At 35.7% G+C, this 22580-nt stretch overlaps 1 protein-coding gene across 1 annotated transcript in view; it reads left to right on the top strand.

Annotated features, from left to right (window-relative positions):
* Positions 1–22580, top strand: part of TTC6 (tetratricopeptide repeat domain 6) — a 214670-nt gene that overhangs the window by 46225 nt on the left and 145865 nt on the right. Inside the window, exons 2-3 of the mRNA XM_061182474.1 lie at positions 16128–16220; positions 21083–21292. Of these exons, the coding sequence (XP_061038457.1) occupies positions 16128–16220; positions 21083–21292 (303 nt within the window). The remainder of the gene's footprint in view (positions 1–16127; positions 16221–21082; positions 21293–22580) is intronic.

The following is a 22580-nucleotide window of genomic DNA, read 5'->3' on the forward strand; positions in this document are numbered from 1 at the left end:
CAAATCACCCCAAAGCTTAGCAGCTTAAAACATTGAATATGTATTATTTCACATAGTTTCTGGGGGTCAGGACTTCAGGTGTAGCTTAGCTGGATGATTCTGGCTCAAGGTCATGGGATTGTGGTCAAGACCTTGTTGGGGGCTGCCATTATTTGAAGACTTGATTGGGTCTGGAGGATCCACTTTCAGGATACCTCAATCACAAGACTAGCTGTTTGGTGCTGGCTGTTGCCAGGAGATCTCAATTCCTTACCATGTGGACCTCTCCATAGGATTGCTTGAGTGTCCTCATGACATGGCAGCTGGCTTCCCCTAGAGCTAGTGTTCTAAGAGAGAGCAAGGTTGGAGCTGCAGTATATTTTATGATAAAGGTACACACTGTCATTTCCGCTCTAGCTTACTAATGACACAAGTCCGCCGTATTCACTGAGTAGGGGACTACTGAACGGCATGATTATCACCAGATGGAAATCATTGGGGACCATCTGGGACACTGGCTATCAGAGCCTTTTTGTAATAAGATCTGCAAATGGTACTACGAATGTTTTTGCTGAATATTAGAGATAGGTTAGCTGTGTAGTAACTTGTTGAGTTTTATTTTAGTTAAAAAATTTTGAATGATTTTACAATAGAAAACATTTAAGAAAATTAATTGAACTTATTATTTGATTTAGAACAGTGAAAACTGAAAGAAACCGTAACAAATATGTTTTCATCCTTCTTCAGTTTGTGTCTTGAAAGTTCCAGTTTTATAGATTCCTGTTGACTAAGTAAACAAAAGAGGGATATAGGAACTTTCAAAGCGAATTGACACAAGCACATATTTTCAGGTGGTCTTATATTAAGACATGAAATGAGAACCGCCATTCTCCTTTCCCTCTTCCTCTGCCCTTCCAACCCAAGAACCCAGCTCTTCCCCAATTTTATTTCCCAATGGCATAATTGGAACTGGTGCATTTTCTTGTATTTATACACTTATCCTCATCTCTCTATATAAACTGAATCCCTGTTGAACTTGGAGCCTGTGCATAATAATTATGCTTGATTGAATACATTGCTTTGCATTTTAAAAAACATTGTTTCTAGTCTGTTATTTTCAGCTCTCTAACTAGATTGTAAGCTTTAAAAAAAAATTAATTAATTAATTAATTTTTGCCTGGGTTGTGTCTTCACTGCTGCGTGTGGGCTTTCTCTAGTTGCGGGGAGCAGGGGCTACTCTTCAGTTGTGGTGCGCGGGCTTCTCATTGCGGTGGCTTCTCTTTGTTGCAGAGCACAGGCTCTAGGTGCATGGGCTTCAGTAGTTGTGGCATGTGGGCTCAGTAGTTGTGGCTCGTGGGCTCAGTAGTTGTGGCTTGCGGGCTCTAGAGAGCAGGCTCAGCAACTGTGGCGCGCGGGCTTAGTTGCTCTGTGGCATGTGGGATCTTCCCGGACCAGGGCTCGAAGCCATGTCCCCTGCATTGGCAGGCGGATTCTTAACCACTGCGCCACCAGGGAAGTCTCTAGATTGTAAACTTCTTGAAGAAAAACATCTTGCCTCATATTTCTCAGGGATTCCTAGCCTTGATGCTCTGTAGCATAGAGCTGTCACATAGCTGGCTATAACTCACTAAATAGCTCGTGCTTAATTCAAAGGAATGTCATATCTGATACAGCAGATACTATAAGCTAGAAGCAGGCATATTAACTAAAATTTATTTTTAGGCTTCTGAAAGGAAAAGCCCAAATTTTGTGTTGTCTTCTCTAGTAAGAATGTCAGGGAGTAAAGGATAGTGTGTTACTTGACTGTAGGCTTTATCATATTCTGAAGATATTTTATTGATTGCCTCTGTTTTAGATGACCTGGATTAAACAAGCCTTTTATGAATACTCCAATAATTTTTTTCTAAAAGTACTATATAATTTTATAGTATATAGCAGCTATCAGAAATGTGATATAAGAAGTGAAAATCCACTTGAAACACTGTATTCTGGAAATATATTTTTTTGAACAGGCTTAAGTAATGGACATTATTCTGTTAGGACTTTGTGGAAAAGCTACCATACATATTTAGTTATAGATAGTGTCTGTAGAAATTTTGATGGTTACATTTATATGGCTGCCATTCTGGTTCAGTTTTTTTAAATCATATTTTTTAGAACAGATAGTTTACTGAATACAGGGGTCAGCCATCCAGAACAATCATATAAAATGTTTAATTAAAAAAAAAGTCAGATGTGGTTAAGAATGAATGCAAAGCAGCTCTGACACATTCTTGTGCCTGTAAGCAGGATTCTACAGGCCAATGCCGGCAGGGTTTTGCCTGCGGGAAGCAAGAGAAAGTCAATGCAAATCAGGGCAGTTTCTCAAGAAAATAACCTGTGTGGACAAGTATTTGCTTAGGGCCATAAAAATGTCTTTTCTTTCCTTCTTTCTGAAACTTGAACTTCATAGTGAGTTAAAGGCAGTGCCCCTTGAATAAGTGCTGATGAAACCATAAAAGAGTATGTGGTAGAAATACACTTTGGCCTCTATCGTAGCAGCAAGCGTCATTTGGGGAGAACTGGATTGCTTGAGGAAGAGTGAGGGGAAGTTGGTCTCCCCATCACTTTTAAAAGATGATTGAAAAACTACTGGCCCTGCCTAACAGGCCAGTGGAACACTGCTGCTTCTGTTGCTGGTCTGTCTGCTTGAAGCAGTTTAGGGGAAAGACCGCAGACTCTGTTTGTTTTGAATACTACCCAGCACGCTTTGGGGCTTAAAGCTCTGGTTTCAATGTCTGTGAAATTGGGGCTTCCTTCAGACTTTACTAATCATTCAAGTTCCTTCCAGCTCTGACATTTTGGATTCTAAGTTAGACACCACAGGTTGAAACTGCCCTGAGAAACACATGAAAAATGTATCTAGGATTGTGAAGCTGGACTGCTCATGGCTTTATACATTTTCAAATTTTAAAACGTTTGTTCAACACTGTGCCAGACCCTGTGAAAGATGCAGAACAATGCTACTCGTTATAGTTTCTGACTCAGTTGGGGAGACAAAATAGAATTAATACATGTTAGGCAAAATAGTAATTGTGTTTCTTTAAAGAATTATCTTTGCTTTTATTCCTAGTCCTAAATCCAAGATTTCTGATTCAAGCCATTTTTTATATCTCAGTAAAGTTTTTTAGTTTTCCTCACATTTGTTAAGGCACTGTTTTGGTAGTTTATATTTTTTGTTGCTTTTTGTGACTTTTGTTCCTTTTCTTGTTTTCTAAATTTGGTTTTTGTGAATTGATTTTATGTCTAAATAACACTATTTCTAATACTTTTGCAATAGATTCTTTTGGGGTTTCTAGGCATATAGTCATAGCCTCTTTAAATCACAGTAATTTGGTTAAATCATTTCTTATAATCTTATGTTTTATTTATTTCATATCTAGAATTTCCAGTATAATAACATGATGATGGTGACAATAGGCATCCTTATTTTGTTTTTTATTTCAATGTGAACAGTAATAGCTATTATTACATATAAGATTTTTTGTTTTCATGTATTATTTATTCCTCACAATAAACATAAGAGATATGTACTATTATTATCTCCATTTTACGAAACCAAGGCCCAGAGAGATTAAGTAACTTGTTCAAGTCTACCCTAAAGTGACTGAGTTAAGATTTGAATTGAAGCAGTTTGACTACAAAGCATGTGTACTCAATCATCTTATCACAGTGCCTTCCTATGTGATTCTCACTTGAGACTACCATGGTAGTAACTCTTACCTGTTACCTCCACATTCATGTATGTTACTAAATTTATGTTAAAATTTCGATCTAACACTAAGTAAATTGTTATCAATAAGTCATTATTTTTTACATTACATGTCTTTTAAAAATGTCAAATGTGAATTTTATTTCTATAAATTTACTATAATACAGACAAGCAAAATAAGTTCTTTTGTTATTGGACAATGTCTTAGAATTATCAAGTATAAATTTTATTGCTATATAAGGAAGTGTTGAAGGAGCAGGGAATATTTTCAGGTGCTCATCAAACCCAATCACTTTTTTTTTCACATTGAGGTGAAATTCACATAACATAAAATTAACCATCTTAAAGTTCACAATTGAGTGACATCTAGTACATTCACGATGTTGAGCAACTATCACCTCCATCTGGTTCCAAAACGATTTCATCATCCCCAACGGATATCCCACGTGCATTAAGAAGTCACTCTCCATCTACTGCCCTCCTCAAGCCCCTGGCAACCACAAGTTGGTTTTCTGTCTCAAGGGATTTACCTCTTCTGGATGTTTCATATAAATGGAATCATGCAATATATGAGCTTTTGTGTCTGGTGTCTCAATTAACATAATAATTTTGAGGTTCATTTATGTTTTAGCATGTATTAGTACTTCACTTCTTTTTTTTTTCTGAATAATATTCCATTGTCAGTTGATAGGCATTCAGGTTATTTCCACCCTTTGGCAATTGTGAATAGTGTTACTAAGAACACTGATGTACAAATGTCTGTTTGGATACCTGCTTTCAATTCTTTTGGGCATTTTTCTAAAAGTGGAAATGCTGGATCATATGGTAATTCTATGTTTAAGTTTTTGAGTAACCACCAAACTTTTTTATTGTGGCTGCACCCTTTACGTTCCCACCAGCAATGTATAAGGTTCTAATTTCTCCACATCCTCACCAGCTTTTGTTATTGTCTGTTTTTTTTCCTATTATAGCATCCTATCTGGTGTGAAGTGCTATTTCATTGTGATTTTTTTTTTTTTTTGGCTGCACTGCGTGGCATGCAGGATCTTAGTCCCCCAACCAGGGATCAAACTCGCACCCTGTAGAATCTTAACCGCTGGCCTGCCAGGGAAGTCCCTGTATTTCATTGTGATTTTGATTTGTGTTTCCCTAATGAATATCTTTTCATATGCTTGTTGGCTATTTGTATATCTTCTTTGGAGGAATGTCTATTCAAGTCCTTTGCACATTTTTTTTTGACTGTATAAAAATGAAAATTTATTGGCTATTTTCTCTCCTGTGATTTCCTTCTCACTTTTACTAAATAAATCACAGGGTTTTCTAAAGCAGAGAGTTAGTGCTTCAACTCCCGGAATATTTTTATTGCATATTAGTGTCAAGATTGTGCCAAAGGAAAGAACACTAGACGGTTTTCTGTTGCATGGTAATATTATAATATTAATGATGAACAAATGATTCTGAGAGGAAAAGCATACTTGTATGAGAAATGCTGAAGTCGTTGACACTAAAGAATGATTAGTATTAGGATTAAGGTCAGAGAGAGTGGGGTGGTCAGGAGAGTTACAACAGGTAGGAAGAGGGAGGGAGGGAAATTCTTAAGCTAAATAATCAGGACAGCTCCTTTGATTCCCTCCTTTTGCTTTTCCCCAACTTCAAAATTACTAGTGTTATTGCCAGAGTATTATTAACTTCAAAGCTGGGATTGTTTGCCCATTTTTTAATTGGGATTTTTTTGGTCTTTGTTGAGTTCTAAGAGTTCTTTTTATATTCTGGATACATACCCTTATCAGATAAATGATTTGTAAATAGGTTGTTCTCCCATTCTGTAGGTTGTCTTTTCACTTTTTGATGCACGAAAATTTTTAATTTTGATGAAGTCCAAATTTTTTTTTCTTATGCTTTTGGTGTCATTTCTGAGAATCTATTACTAAATTCAAGGTCATGAAGATTTACCCTTACATTTCCTTCTAATAATTTTATAGTTCTTACGCTTAGGTGTTTGATCTATTTTGAGTTAATTTTTGTATAACATGTGAGATGGGGGGCCATGTTGATATCCAGTTGTCCTGGCACTATTTGAAGAGATGATTTGAATGATCTTGGGACCCTTGTAAACATTAACAGTTGGATGAGATTATTTCAGGACTTTCAGTTCTATTCCATTGATTTAGATGTCTGTTCTTATGCTAGCACCACAGTTTTTAATTACTGTAGCTTGATAGTAAGTTTTGAAATAGGGAAGTGTGAGTGCACCAACTTTATTTTTCTTTTTCAAGATTGTTTTGCCAATTCAGGGTCCTTTTCAATTCAATTTGAATTTTTGGATCAGCTTTTCTATTTCTGCAAAAAAAGGCCTTTAGGATTTTGATACAGATTGCATTGAATCTGTAGATTGCTATGGGGAAACTTGCCATCTTAACAATATTAAGTCTTCCCATCCATGAACCTGTGATGTCTTTTCTTTTATTTAGGTCTTCTTTAATTTCTTTCAGCAATGTTTTATAGAAGTCTTGTGTCTACTTAGTTAAATTTATTCCTAAGTATTTTATTCTCATTGATGCTATTGTAAATGGAAAGTTTTATTAATTTCGTTTTTAGATTGTTCATTGTTAGTGTATAGAAATTTAATACTTTAAAATATTTTTGTATTGTACCTGCAACTTCAGTGAATTTATTTATTAGCTCTAATAGTTTTTTGGTATTATTTACGGTTTTCTATATATAAGATCATATCATCTGTGAATAAAGATAGTTTTACTTCTTCTTGTGCAATTTGGATGCCTTTTATTTCTTTTTCTTGCCTAATTCCTTCAACTAGAGTTTCCAGTACTATGTTGAATAGAAGTGGTGAAATTGGGCATCATTGTTCCTGATATTAGGGGGAAAACTTTCAGTCTTTTACCATTGAGTATAATGTTAGCTCTTGGTTTTTCATAAATATCCTTTGTCAAGTTGAGGAAGTTCCATTCTATTCCCAGTTTTTTTAGTGTGTTTTGTTTTTGTTTTTGTTTTAACCACAGAAGGGTTTTGGATTTTGTCAAATCCTTTTTCTGTAACAATTGAGGTGATCATGGGTTTTTTTTTCCCCTTCATTCTATTAATGGGGTGTATTACATTGATTGCTTTTTGTATGTTGACCCATTCTTGCACACGTGGGATATACCCCACTTGGTCATGTCTTATAATCATTAAAATTTGCTGCTGGTTCAGTTTGCCAGTAATTTGTTGAGGATTTTTGCATCTATATTCATAACAAAAAATGTCTATAGTTTTCCTTTCTTGTAATGTCTCTATCTGACTTTGGTATCAGAGTTATGCTGGCCTCACAATGAGTCAGGAAGTGTTTCCTCTTCTTTTATTTTTTGAAAAGTTTGAGAAAGATTGTTTGGTAGAATTCACCAGTGAAACCATCTGGTCCTGGACTTTAATTTGTTGGAAGGTTTTTGATTACTGATTCAATCTCTTGCTATAGGTCTGATCAAATTTTCTGCTTTTTCTTGGGTTGGTTTTAGTAGTTTGCTTGTATTTTAAAATGTAATTCTTGACATTTACACGCAGCTTTGTTAGCCATTTAAAACTTATTTAGACTATTATTTATGTTTAAATAGTTTCATTGCATACCACTTTTACTCACCTATTTTTATACTTTAACTTTTTATTTTGGAGCACTTAATTGCATCTGCAAATAATTTTTCTAGAAGGTTATTTCATGTATGGTGGGTTTTCTGAGCTGCGTATATCTGTGATCCCCACTGCAGAGGAGACATGAAGAGTTCTGAGCCAAAAGGAGAGGATGTCCCTGTTCTCTCTTGTGTAGGCTCATTGTCAAGGAGTTCTTTGTGTGTCTCTTAGCTTCATGGAGTCACCTGTGAAAAGTGTTCCTTTAGCTTCTGTCTGTAGAAGCTTCTAAGGACCAGGCACCAGTGTCTGAGACAGATTCCACTGTTTTCCTAATCATCCAACCTTCCCACTGTTGTCTGCCTGAAACCCTCTCTGCATTTCCTGCCCAAATTGACCATTGGGAGCTCTGCCGACAGGTCAGCATTTGCTTCCAGAATCTGTCAGAATATCTTTTTCTGGGCACAAACTTACACATCTGCTACATTTCTAATTAAATATTTTATAGCATATGTTTAGGTGTGCTTTTATTTTCACTGATTTTTTTTTCCTGGAACATGACAACGCAAACCCTTTTAACTTACCTACACCTTTAAAAAAATCAGTTAAATCATTTTGTATCCAGCTACTCACTTTTGCTTTTATTTAATTTACTTTTGTATTAAAAAAACATCAATTATCCTCACATTGTCTCTTCATTTTCTCTGATTTTATTACTATTTTCCCATTGCTTCCACCTCCATCCCCCCCATCGCTCTTTGGTCATTTTCCTCTATATTTTGGAAGACCTTATAATTTGTCCTCTACCATCTGATTTAATTTTCTTCATTAACATATTTTAAAATCTGCTTTTTAAGATGTATTTAAATATTTTAATACTATTATTGCATTTTATTTTTGTTCAAACCTTCTTAGTTGATTCAGTTTGTTTCATTTTTATCTTGAAGTTTTCAACTCATTATCTTTACTCTGCATGGATTTCTGTATTTTTTGGCAGAAATCATATCTTCTTGCATCTTGTGAGCACATCACACAATTAAAAAAAATTTATTCCTTTGGTATTTCAAAGTGTTGTCTCTTTTCCCTTATCCTGCAATGGTTTTCCATAGGCCTTAAGTTGCCTTTTTCTCTTTATTCATGAAATGAATATGTTCTTTAAATCTAGAAGTTTATTCTAATATAAAATAAAAAGTTTTTAAAAATCATTAAAATTATATGACCTTAAAAAAAAAGTCTAGAAGTTTATGAACTGAATGCGTTTGTGGGCTTCTTTTACCCTGCACTGTTTTCCAGAGCCCTATCTATTGAGTAGGTTGACTTGCCAATCTCTGAGTCTCACTTCCTGGTTCTAGCAAGCTTTCACTATGGAATCTCTATTTCACTGTAGTGTAATCTTCTTCGGTACCCATGGTATGGTTTTCTAAAATGTTGAACTAATGAAAAGTATGAAAAGCTGTAGGTTTCTTTTTGTACTGTTTTTATCCCCTATTTATTTTACTTTATATTTTTAACTTATTTTCTTAATGGTTACCTTTGAAATTATAATTAACATCCTAACATAATAATCTGGTTCAGATGTATACAACTTAATTTCAATAATATAAAAAATTTGCTGCTGTATAGCTCTGTTCCCTACTCTTTGTGATGCTATTGTCATGTAAATTACATTTTTAATGCAATATGTGTCCATCAATACATATTTATAATTATTGCTTTATTCATTTTTCTTTTAAATCAGATAGGAGAGAAAAGTTACAAACAAAAATTTTATTTGTATTGTCTTATATATTTACCTATTTACTTTTACCAGTGCTCTTTATTTTTCATGTGTATTTGAGTTATTGTCTAGTGTCTTTTCATTTCAGCCTGAAGACTCACTTTAGTGTTTCTTGTAGGGCAATTATATTAGTGACAAACTCTCTTAGTTTTGTTTATTTGGGAATATCTTCATTCCTCCTTCATTTTTGAAGGATAGTTTTAGAACTATTCCTGGATTTAGAATTCTTGGTTGACATTTTTTTTCTTTTAGCACTCTATATATGTCATCCCACTGCCTTTTAACCACCATGGTTTCTGATGAGAAATCAGTTGTTAATCTTACTGAGGATTCCTTATAGGTGATGAGTTGCTTTTCTCTTGCTGCTTTCAAGATTCTCTCTTTGTTTTTGAATAGTTTGACAGTTTGGTTATGGTGTGTTTAGCTTCTTTGATATGTAGATGATTTCACCAGGGAAAATTTCTGCCATTATTTCTTCCAATATCCTTTCTGCCCTCCCCTCTTCTTTTGGAACTCCCATTTTGCTTGATGGTGTCCCACAGGTCTCTAGGGCTCTGTTCAGTTTTCTTCATTACTTTTTCTTTTTGTTCCTCAGACTGAATAACCTCAACTGACCTATTTTCATGTTCACCAATTTTTCTTCTCAGTCTGCTCAAATTTCTACTGAGCACCTCTTTTGAATTTTTCATTTCAGTTAATGAACTTTTCAGAATTTCTATTTGGTTCATTTTTATAACTTCTATCTCTTTATTGATATTGTCTGTTTGATGAGACATTATTGTCATACTTTCCTTCAGTTGTTTAGACATGGTGATTTAAAGTCTTTGTCCAATGTCTGCGCTTCCCCAAGGATGGTTCTTTTGATTGTCTTGTTTCCTGTGTTGAGCCATACTTTCTTTGTTCTTTGCATATCTCATACTTTTTGTTATAAACTGACCATTTAAAATAATATGTGATAGTTGTGTAAATAAGATCCTCCTTCCCCCCCCCCCAGGGTTTGTTGTTGTTGCTGTTTTGCTGTTGTAGTTCTTATTTTTATTGTTATTTTAAAAATTTTAGTGGCTTTCTTGAACTAATTTTGTAAAGTCTTTATTTGTAGTCATGTATGGCCACTGAAGTCTCTGCTTGCTAAGCTTAGTGATCAGGTGATGACTGAATATAGATTTCCTTGAATGCCTGGAACCAATCAATGTCTTTTAGTTTTTGCTAAGGGGTTCTTTTGTGTGTTGGGACACACTTTCAGTGCCCAGGTAGGCAGTTTAGAACTCTGCACTAGCCCTCACTTCCAGCTTGCCTAGAGCCTCAAAGTCAGTCAGATGTGAAAACTTAGGGCTTCTAGGTCTTTTCTGAGCATGTGCACAGCCCTTGGTATGCACTTCAGTGTAGTGCAAGCACCTGACAATTAGCTTTTTTGATTTTAATGTAATTGCCTAACATTAAACTTTTGATTCCTGAGGCATCCAATTCAAAGACGTCCATCTTGACTAAACACATTGCCAGCTACACAACTAGATTAAGAGCCAGACCACCTCACCCATGAAGTTCCCCCTTTTGGAAATCTCTGGTTGATCTAGATAACTGACTGTTTGATTGAACACTTTGATTCCCACCCTTAGGTTTTAAATTCATCAATAGTGAGTGAACCTGTAAAACCCTGGGCACCCCACCCTTTATACTAATAAAGGCAGAACCCCAGGTCCATTCTTCCCCTACCCCCCTCTCTCTATCTGCCTGTGATCTCACTGTGTGGCCCCAGGTATGCTGTGTATCTTTCAGGACTCATAAATAATAAGCCTGTCTTTTCAAAGTTCCCAGATGGTTTTGCTGAGGTATACCTTGCAATCATAATGATGCCTCCAGTCAGAGAAATGTCTGTGGGGGCTTGCCACAAATAGTATGAGCCCAGTTGAGTGCTCACAAGCATTTCTAGGTGATAGCATCACTACTGATAGGCTGAGACTGACTCAGAACAATGAAACTACACATTTATATGGCCTAGTCACTAAAATATTTATTTTATTGTTATCTTTCTTTTTCAAGGCTACAGCTGAGCTGGACAGAAGAGTATGGGAATAGAAAAAACTCATTGTTCTTACTGAGATTCATTAGTCTTTGATGAACAAGTGTTCCTTGGGTTACTATAAGTCTTTCAACAGTAAATTATGAGGCACAGAGATAAACAAGAAAATATGGCCCACACACAGAAAAAAATTAATAGAAACTGTTGTTGAAGAAGGACATTGGACTTATTAGACAAATACTTTAAATTTTCATATATTTTTGTCTTCATACTTATTTTATTGGGTAGTTTGGAGAGGCTATTTTTGGCCATTTTGATGCCCTTTAAACCTGGCCTTTTGTGCTCAACACAATGGTTTTGAGATTCATTCATTTCATTGCTTATATTAATAGCTAACTTTTATTTTGAGAATGGGATCTTAACTGGTTATTGCTGGTATGAAATTTCATTTGTTGAATTTGTTAGGCATGCCTTTTACCTCTACTCTGGTGTGATAGTTTTTCAATTGATTTTCTTTTTTCCACCAAATATATGGTCTAATTAATATATTTCTAGTTACTTTTCACTCAGAAATAGGTTGAATTTTATTGATGATTTTTGTCAGCAATTATTAAAAGGATCATATGAATTTCCATGTTAATCTGTTACTCTCATAAACTGGCAATGAATTACCATCCAGTCTGGGGGAAAAGTTCCTTTGTCAAGATGCATTGTTTCTAAATATGCTGATTAGTTAGATTTGCAAATATTTTAATTGGGGATTTTTGCATTTATGTTTACAAGTGATGTAAGCTGTAGGTTTCTTTATTAAGATGTTTTTATCCATTTTTGACATTTTTATGTTACCTACATTAATATGTGGAGAAATTTCTTTTTTTTTTTTAAAGGAACTCCTTTATTTATTTATTTATTTATTTATTTATTTATTTATGGCTGTGTTGGGTCTTCGTTTCTGTGTGAGGGCTTTCTCTAGTTGTGGCAAGCGGGGGCCACTCTTCATTGCGGTGCGCGGGCCTCTCACTGTCGCGGCCTCTCTTGTTGCGGAGAACAGGCTCCAGACGCGCAGGCTCAGTAGTTGTGGCTCACGGGCCTAGTTGCTCCGCGGCATGTGGGATCTTCCCAGACCAGGGCTCGAACTCGTGTCCCCTGCATTGGCAGGCAGATTCTCAACCACTGCACCACCAGGGAAGCCCGAGAAATTTCTGTTTTTAATCATGATATATTTCAATTGTAGAACACATACTCTTCACTCAGATTTTTCAAAATTTATTTATTTTTTTTACCACATTCACTTCAGATTGTTTAAATAAATAGAAAATTACAAGTAAAGTAGAGACCCCTTTGTATCTCTTTCCAGTAATTCTCTTCCACCTCAGATGTGAACAATATCCTGAATTTGGTGTTCATTGTTGTCATGTTTTTATACTTTAATGATGTATTTGTAAAGCTAAAAGGTGGTGAAGAATTTTTTGTAGGCTTTCACATTTAAAATTAACTGTTTAGTTATTATATTTGTAAAAAGTGTAGTCTCTCGAGCCAGATAGTCTTTGTTTGAAATATCTAACTATAATAGCAAATTTTTCTGCTTCTGTTTTCAGTTCTTTTAGTTTTTGTTTTATGCCCTTTGTAGCTTTGTCATCACTGCATACTATATGTCTTCTGAGGGACTTGACTCTTTTTTTTTATTATGCAGTGATCCGATTTTTCCTTCTAATACTTCACGTTTTGAAGTCTGCCTTGTCTGATGGTAATATATCCATGCCAGTTTTCTTATGCTAGTGTTTGCATGTTATATTTTCCTTCATCCTTTTACTTTTAACCTATTTGTGTCTTTATAATTAAAGTAGGTTTCCCATAGCAATCATTTAGTAGGATCTTGTTTTTTCTGCAGTGCGACAATCTTTGTCTTTTAATTGGAGTGGTTAGCACCATTTACATGCAAGTATTGATATGGTTGGGTTTGTATTTATATCTTGCTATTTGCTTTCTATTTGTCACATTTGTTCTTTTCCCCCTTTTTCCTCTTTACCTGCCTTCTTCTGATTAATTTTTAGCATTTCTTGCTATTTCATACTGTTAGCTTATTTACCTTTTTGTTTTATTGTTTTAGTGAGTGCTATGGGGTTTACAATATGCATATTTAACTTATCCCAGTAAATCGTATATTGTATAAGAAACTTATAGCAGTATACTTCTTTTTCCCTTCTTCTGTTATTGTGATCTCATTTGTGTATATTTCATATCTATATAAGTTATAAATCTCAAAATATATCATTTTTAATTTAAACAGTCTGTTATATTTAAAAAAACTTCAAAAAGGGAAAAAGTCTTTTTTATTTACCCACTTTTTAAATCATTTTATCATTTATTTTCATTGTGTGCATTCAAGTTTTACTCCTTCTGCTTGAAGAATTTCCTTTAACATTTTTTGTAATGCAAGTTTGATGACAATAAATTTTTCACCTTTTGTTTGCTACAAAAGTATTTCACCTTCAGTTTTAAAAGATATTTTTGCTGGATATGGTATTCTATGTGGACAGTTGTTTTTTTTCAGTACAGGTACTCTAAATATGTTGCTTTATTGTCTTCTGTCTTGCACTGTTCTGACATAAACCTGCAGTATTAATTTGTGGTAATTAGTTGCCAGTAATTCTTTATGTCTTTGTACTTATTGTTTCTCTGGATGCTTCTAAGATTTTTTCCTGTATTACTGTGTTTTTTTTTTTTCATTTTGATTATAATGTGCTTGGCACAGTGTTCTTTGTGTGTTTCTCCTTGTGGTTCATGGAGCTTTTTGCATCAGGGGTTTATAGTTGTCATCAAATGTAGAAAAATGTTGGCTATTTTTTGTACAAATATTTTCTGCTCTCGTCACACCCTCCTTTCTGTGACTCAAATTAAATATATGTCAGTTTGACTGTTTGTTAATTTTGTTTCAATTTTTATTTCTCTAGGTGATATATTTTGTATGGTTTCTATTGCTATGTCTTTAACTGATCTTTTCTTCTGCAGTATTTTCTCTGATATTTATGCCACTCAGTGGAATTTTTATTTCAGATAGTGGACATTTTATCTGGATATTCCATTTGATTCTGTTTTTTATCTTACATTTGCTCCTCATTATGTTTACATCTTTGAAATTTATAATATTTATGTTAGAAGTTTCAAGATCCTTATCTCTTAATTCCAATGTCTCTGCTATTTCTGGGTCTGTTTCTGTTTTTTTCTTCTGGTTATGTGTTGCATACTCATGCCTCTTCACATGACTAGCAACTTTGATTAGGTGCTGAACGTTGTGAATTTTACATTGTAGAGTACTGGATTTTGTTGTCTTCCTTTACAAAGGGTCAGAGTTTGTTCTGTTAGGCAGTTAAGCTACTTGAAGATCAGCTTGATCTTTTTAAGTATTATTTTAAAGTGTTGTCAATGTCCAGAGAAACTATTACTCTAGGACTAATGTACGATCCGTCTGAGGTTTGTAATGAAGATCTTTCCATAAGATCTTACGGAAAAACCCAAACAAACTTTTTGGCCAACCCAATACCATGTATTAAGAATGTCTGGTGGGAGATCTAATGATTCCTAGCATTGTGTGAGCTCTGGGAATTGTGGCTTCAGCTCTTTGGTAATTGCTTTTTTTCCCCCGGCAGTTTTTCTTTGTCCGGCCTCATGGGTTTCACCATTGTACAAGCAGATTGGTGTTCAGCCAAAGACTCAAGGGTTCTATGCAGATTTCTGGAGCTCTTTCTCTATGCAGCTCCCTCCTCCCCATAATGTGCCCTACAAATTCTACCCTCTTTGTCTTTTCCTTACTCTAATTTCTGTCTCTTTAACTCAGTGAGATACCTGGGCTTTGTGTGATTTCTCTCTCCTTGTGTTGTGGTCTAGAAGTTGTATAAGGCAGAAATCTGGGGTGATTTAGCTCTTAGCCTTGTTTGTTTCCATTCTCTTAGTCATTTAGTCTTGCATTGCCTGTTGTCCAACCCTAAAAGAGTTGTCCTTATATTTTGTCTAGTTTTATAGTTATTTTTGACAAGTGAACAGAAGTAGAAGCTAGTAACCTCAGTTGAATCTTTTTAATTAAGCAAAATTAGAAAAGCAGTATTTTAAAGTACAAGGAATGCTCATATTTTGCTGCTGACATTACTAGAAGGCTAGAGGAGAAAGGGACCTTAAAAAGTCATGAGCATCCATTTTAAGGATGATAAAACTGAGGTAAAGGGAAGCAAGATAACTTGCCTGTTGCTGTCTGGTCTGTGACTTTACAATTTGGGCAGAAGCTGGGTCTCTTTATTCCTATTCATTGTTAGACACTGTAGTGCACTATCTTCTTACCACTTCAACTGATTTGAGAATATATCATAGCAATTAGCATTAGTAATGATAAAAATGACACTAACAGTTCCACCCATTAACGTTTTTAAAAAATATTTATTTATTTGGGTGCGCTGGGTCTAGTTGCGGCATGCAGTTTCTTGCCGCGTGCGGGATCTTCGTTTTGGCGTGTGGGATCTTTAGTTGTGGCATGCAGGCTCTTAGTTGTTGCATGTGGGATCTAGTTTCCTGACCAGGGATCGAACCCGGGCCCCCTGCATTGGGAGCACGGAGTCTTAACCACTGGACCACCAGGGAAGTCCCCCCATTAACATTTAAAGTATATTTATATTCCTTCTTGCTCTTGGTTAGATTAAATTTTACTTTTGATTTTATCTTTCTTGCACAGCCATTTAAAAGCAGTGTTTTATAGTATCTGATTTAATATTACCTAATTGTCTTATTAAATCTGATGATATATCTATAGAGCCCAGTAATTTAAAAAGCCTTAAAATTGGAACAATAGGCAAAATATTTTTATTGTATCTTTTGTTCTATATTTCTCATTTACTGCATTATATTGACTAGCATTTTACTGCATTGAATAATATGTCTCAGTGATTTTTAAAATTGACATTATTTTAATTGTTTTCTTTTTCTCCTTCAAGGATATTTCTTTAATGGGAAAAGTGTACTGGCAAAAAACACCACAAGTGCAAGCAGAGCGAGGACTGCAGATAAGTATTAAGGAACCTCAAATGGTAAAGTCTTTAATAAAAATCCTCCTTGCCTATATTGAAGTAATAGTCTGCTTCTGTTGCTTGAATGTTTATCTAGAGAGTTAAAAAAAATCTCCTCCGACTTATTTTAGAGGCGTGTTTAAGTGTAAGCACATCTAATCTAATACCACATTGAGAGTCTTGGCTATTTTGGCTCACCATTGCTGCCTATCATAGACCTTCAGAGCTAAGGCCCAAAACTCATTTCAGAAGGAAAAGATTTTAACAATTCTTCTGGTCTAAAGACATTTAGACCTAGAAGGTAGCTGGAGAATTAATTAAAATTATTAGCTTCTAAGAAAGCATCACCGTATTCTTTCTTTACCTAGAAGAATTGTGAAAAGCATTGACAAGGGGCGTATTTTGTAGAGAAATATGGACACTTGGTGACAGAAGTTTGTTTCAGAAATAGAACTTCCTTTTCATCCATCATTGGCAAAATACTTACGGGATTCAAAGCAATCTGGAACATATTCCTTGTGAATGGGAAGTGCCTCCCTGTGTGTAGAAATCCACATTTACATAAAACAAATGATGGCACGATGATCCGTCTTTTACAAAGGATTTGTAAAATGATATCATTAAATAACAAGCTCCTTTATTTCCTGAAAATATGATTCCACACACATAAAAATTCAGATCACAATTCAGTTTTAGGATAATATATCATGTTTAGAAAATGTATTGAATCTTTTCTTTTTACAAAAATCATGGATGGATCCTGTAATGTTAGAGTTACTACAAACGGTTGACTACTAGAGTTTGAGATGCTTCTGGGTTGAGATCATGTATTTTTCTCCTCTGTATTCTCATCATCTGTCTCAAGACCCAGGATATATGGCACAATATGTGGATAAATGAATTTTGAAGCCTTATCATATATGCTATGGGCTTAAAACTGATATCTAGGATAGCTGCCTCTAGGTGACACCATTTACAGGTAGATATCAAAACCTCTGAACCGTAAGTTTCTAATAGGTATAGTAAACTGATAATACAAGATCAGTTAGGTTCAGAAAAATAGAAATCTTCATTAGTAGGATAAACTTGACTTAATACCATTCATTGAATATTCATATAAAGTATAAGAAAAGATTATTCCATTTTGAAGGAAACTATGAAAAAGGCCAATTACCAGATACCTGGCTTATACATCATCTTGATTATTTAGAATAAACATTTAAACAAAAATATTAATTGCTTTGTAGTTCTGTAGGAACCATACCCTCAGCTTTGACATTTGCAAGCAATTACTGGACCTATTCTGGTCACTGGCTTTTTAAGAGGAAGCTTCCCACTTCTTTAGATGGATAATACCTTTTAAGCTGATACCTGGCCATGGTAAGAAAGCTCCTCTGTGGTATCTTTAATTCCAAACACATTTTTTGGGTACTTGCTCTGTGCCAGAGAACAGAACTCTATCTATTCATTGTACCTATCCCTTAGACTTGTAGATGCTTCCTGGACTGAGATTTGTCTGTGCAACACTGGCCAACAAGCACCCATCTGGAGAGGGCCTGCTCTTTCTAAGTGGTACCAGGCACCCTACCGTTAGAGCGTGGCAGCCTCAGTTGTGAGCATCTCAGTGCCACAGGCCAGAGTGCTCTTAGTTCTTTGATGTAATTTATTTTCTTTTAAAAAAGAACATTCTTAATGCAGTATCTTTCCAAGTACCCACCATTTTAAATATAATTGTTTTTGAATCATCATGGAGAATGATTTCCTCTCATACTTATCAAAAAAATCAAGGAATTCATTCATTCCTTTTCCTATGATGTGGTGAGCATTGTTTTAGACATGGTTGATACAAAGATAGAAAATACAGCTCTTGTGCTTGAGGAACTCATTGTATAGAGTAGACCAGTATATAAAGAGACAAAGTACAATACTGTTTAATAAATATTCTAAATAGAGACTAATTACATAGTAGAGAAAAAATGTATATAATTTCCTTTCATTCATTCACAAATAATTGCACAAGTTCTACAATGTTCTAAGTGCTTGAGGTATAAAAGACGGGTGAGACACAATTTCTTTTTTAAGGAATTCTCAAACGTGAAGGTTTTGAAGTACTCAAAATTTTTGGTCTCAGGATGGCTTTAAACCCTTAAAAAATATTTTAAGGACCCAAAGGAGTTTTTGTTTGTGTGGATTCAATCAATCAATATTTACCATACTAGAAACTGAAACTGAGAAAAACAGAAATTATTTATTCATTCATTTAAAATAATAACCAGCCTGTTATGCATTAACATAAAACATATTTTTAGGAAAAAAATAATGTGCAAAACAAAACAATTCAGTGAGAAGGGTAGGATTGTCTCACACTTTTTGCAAATCTCTTTAATATCTGTTTAATGGAGAGCTAGATTCTCATATCTGCTTTTGCATTCAATCTGTTGTATGTGTTCTTTTGGTTGAAGTATATTAAGTAAGTCTAGTCTGATACAGATTAGAAGGGAGTCATTTTAATAACCTTTTTTTTAACATAGTTATGGATGGTCGTCTTTGTTAATACACCAAAACTCCACAAGTGATAGTTTCTTAAAGATTAGTTGCAGTGGAGAATCTGAAACCAGATAAATAACTTATTGTGTATCATTACTTTAAAATTAATTGATCTACCTTGCTCCTTGAACAGACCTTTAACCCCCTGCATGATTTTGTACCTCATGTGTTAATTACTTGAAAAGTATTGACTCACTGTTTTACTCCCCAGTACTTTTCCATCATCAATGTAAATGTCAACACAGTGAAAAAGGAAAATAAGCCTTAATATTATTATGAAAATAGTTCTGACATTGTAGATCCCCTGAAAGGGCCTAAACTGTCAGGAGTCTGTGGAGCACATTTTGAGAACCAGTAGTCTATTGTGTGGGCTAAAAAAAGGGTAAGAGAGTACAATTTGGATTCAGGTTGCTTAGGTTCAAACACTGTCCTGCTACTTAGTCTCAGTATGACCTTGGGCATGTTACTTAGCTTCGCTAAGCCTCAGTTTCTTCATCCATAAAATGGGATTACAAAGAGTTCCTCTACTTCATGGAGTTGTGGTGAAGATTAAAATTAAATGAGATAATGCTCATATATGTTGACAATTATAGTGATGATTACTTAGACAAATGTAATATAGTGTGATATATGCTAAAATAGAGCAGGCCACAGGGTAGTGATAAGATCACTAATGGCTTTCTGGGTAGGCGAGGCTGGCAGAGTCCTGAGAGGGTCAGTTGAAGCTGGAGGATTACCCTTTCCCTCTCAAGCTTTTGAAGGGTGGAACCTTCATCTATTCAGTCCCCCCAGCTAGACCCTGGGAGAGTGTGTTGAGGAAGTCAGGAGCAGACAGGGTCAAAAGAAAGGGAGTGATGAACAGTTCCAAAAGCTATGGAACATAAAATGAATGAGTTTGTCATAGGTAGACAACATAAGCTCATAACACATGTTACCCTTGTGTAGCTATTCTGCCATTTCATGGAAGGACTTCTTTTAACCCCCCTTTTTTTAAAAAAATTAATTAATTTATTTATTTTTGGCTGTGTTGGGTCTTCGTTTTCTGTGCAAGGGCTTTCTCTAGTTATGGCGGGCGGGGGCCACTCTTCATCGCGGTGCGCGGGCCTCTCACTGTCACGGCCTCTCTTGTTGCGGAGCACAGGCTCCAGACGCGCAGGCTCAGTAGTTGTGGCTCACGGGCCCAGTTGCTCTGCGGCATGTGGGATCTTCCCAGACCAGGGCTCGAACCTGTGTCCCCTGCATTGGCAGGCAGATTCTTAACCACTGCGCCACCAGGGAAGCCCCAACCCCATTTTTACCAATGAGGAAAATGAGGCTAAAAAGGGTTAAGTAACTTGACCAAAATTACACAGCTATTGATAGACACATCCAGGATTTGTATTAAGTCCTGTCTACTTACAAAGCTCTTACTCTTTCCCCAGCACCACTGAGTAACTTTATAAAAACATGAGCTCTAGATTAAAGTTATGTTTCACAAAAGTATATTTCTTGGTTTAGCCATCCTTTCCTACATAATAAAGAAACTTAAATAGTATTTGGAACTACTATATGCCATCTTTACCCTTTATTTTACTTATTAGCAAATGAGTGTGCCAGAGAGCAAAGTGATACAATTGCATTTTCAAGTCATTCTATAAAATTCAGATTCTATGTAAATCAGACTGGTTTTCTCATCTGTTAATTTGAGGCAGTGCTCATAATCCCAAATAATCTTGGTTTAAAATTGGGTAATACCCCAAATATGTCTGTAAAGATACTTTCTTAAAGGCTTGGTGAGATGCACATTAAGTCAGTGAGACGTTTTTAAGAAACACAAAACAGGTGTAGGCGTGATATTTTGTGAGAATTTTTCATTAGGGCTTGGCATGGAGCTGGGATGTCTGGGTGGTCTTCTTGGGGCCTCTGTGTCAGCTGTTCTCTAAGGGACTGAAGTCATGCTTCTGGAAGAGCATTTGGCTAGCAGGCATCTCATTGCTTAGGACCAAAGAACCTCAGGTTGGGCAGAGGTCATATATTTCAGTGGGCCTTGATTCTGTGTGAGTGTGGGTGAGAATCAGGGTAAGATTGGAGTCTTGTTATTTCCTTAGAGTTGTTGCATAATACAGGGGGGTAGCAGTATTTTCTGAGACAAGGGCCAACGAAAATAATTTGCCATGCTTCACGTTTTTCTTAAGTCAGTTTGAGTTTCTTTTTCTAAATCTTCACTTATTACCTCTGCTTAATTTCAGTCACACATTTTCATAGTCATTTGTTGTCAGAGAGAAAACATTGCATAACTTAAAACTTTGGAAGGACCAATAAAAAGAGCATATTTGTACATTTACGTTTCCCAACAGAATGTGCTTGAGAAGCTTCCTGAAGCTGTATCAAGTATTTTCCAGAATGAACAAGAGGACGTATTGGAATGGGGAGTCTCAGGTGCAGAAAGCATATTATTTAAACCTCAGGAAACTTTGGAAGTTCAGTCAGCAGATGAATCAAGTAAACCTTTGGAAGGTGAACAGCCCATTGGTGATTCAAAAACAACCAAGCAGCTGTCTTTAAAGGTAAAACACTACTTATGTTGGAAACAGAGTTATGAGAGTTGAGGATGTGTAGGTGTGAAGATATGGCCCAGAAAGGGCCAAGGCCTGTGGGAGGGTTCACCCTGAAAAAAGGGCCTTATATGTGAAAGCTGCTCATTTGGGAAAAGGGGACTTCTGTTTTTTCAGAGATTTTAGTCTCAAACCTAATTGCAACTCGGGGGAGAGAATAAAGATTTTTAAGGAGTGAGGGAACCTCAGGGCTTTCAGAAATTGACCAAGAGTCTTCCTGTTACCATCTTGAGAGAGTCAGGAACTGTAGCCCAGGGACCTGGACTGAACTTTGTAGCCTTTTCCCCATTTAGGTTTATCCTACTCCCTGAATTTTTTCCTACTGTGAGAATTTTATTTTATTTATAATTTTATTCCACTTTATTTATGCATAATTTTAATAATTTTACCATATTTGTATATTGCCTTACTATTACTTACTTAGTACATTTCTTTAATTTGAGTCACTTTTTGACTTGAATAAATGAGTTTATTTTAAAATAGATATATTATTATTAGGATTTTTAAAAAAGCCACTTTTTCCTGAACCACAGCTTACTGTCTTGGTATTATCTCCAGCAGTCTATTCTGACAGATTTAGATGGATACCCTTTCTTGGGTAAACAACTTTTCTAGTCAGTCCCTCTCCTTCTGGGTTTCCCTCTCCCCACCAATGACCATGATCCTACTACTGTGCTTCGCCCAAGTGAACTAGCCATTAACAGTTCTTCAAGTTTTGCCTCAAAATCCCAACTCTGAAACCTTAGATTTATCCATGACCTTATTGTTTTCTTGCCTCTCACAAAATATCAGCCTCCAAGGCCTAGATTCCTCCTAAATATTATTGCTTATAATTTTTTTCTTCTTTTTACAGTTGACCTTATGTCTGGATTAGTACAGTTGCCTCCTGGTTTTTATTCATTTCTCAAGTCCTACTTCCTTAGGTTCATTCTGCATGACACTAGCATACAGATCTTCCTGCAATAATAGGTCATAAGGAAGATCCACAAGTAACAGGTGACACCACTGCTGTCGGGGGAAGGGACTTATGCTGTGATTGGTGAATGACTCCATCAGAAGTCATGCTGTCTTCCTCAAGCTCACATTTGGGGTATGAAGTGAAGCCTGCCAAGGCTGAGTAACCCCACTCATTGCTAACTACTGCAGGTGCAGCCTGTGTGTTAGGCTGACACCTTCTAGGTGTGGAGAACTTAGAAGGCATCTTTTAAAACAATGGCATCTTGAAAGAGTGTTAGGTTTG

Source organism: Eubalaena glacialis, chromosome 2 (genome assembly GCF_028564815.1).
Source record: "Eubalaena glacialis isolate mEubGla1 chromosome 2, mEubGla1.1.hap2.+ XY, whole genome shotgun sequence".
Taxonomy (NCBI): domain Eukaryota; kingdom Metazoa; phylum Chordata; class Mammalia; order Artiodactyla; family Balaenidae; genus Eubalaena; species Eubalaena glacialis.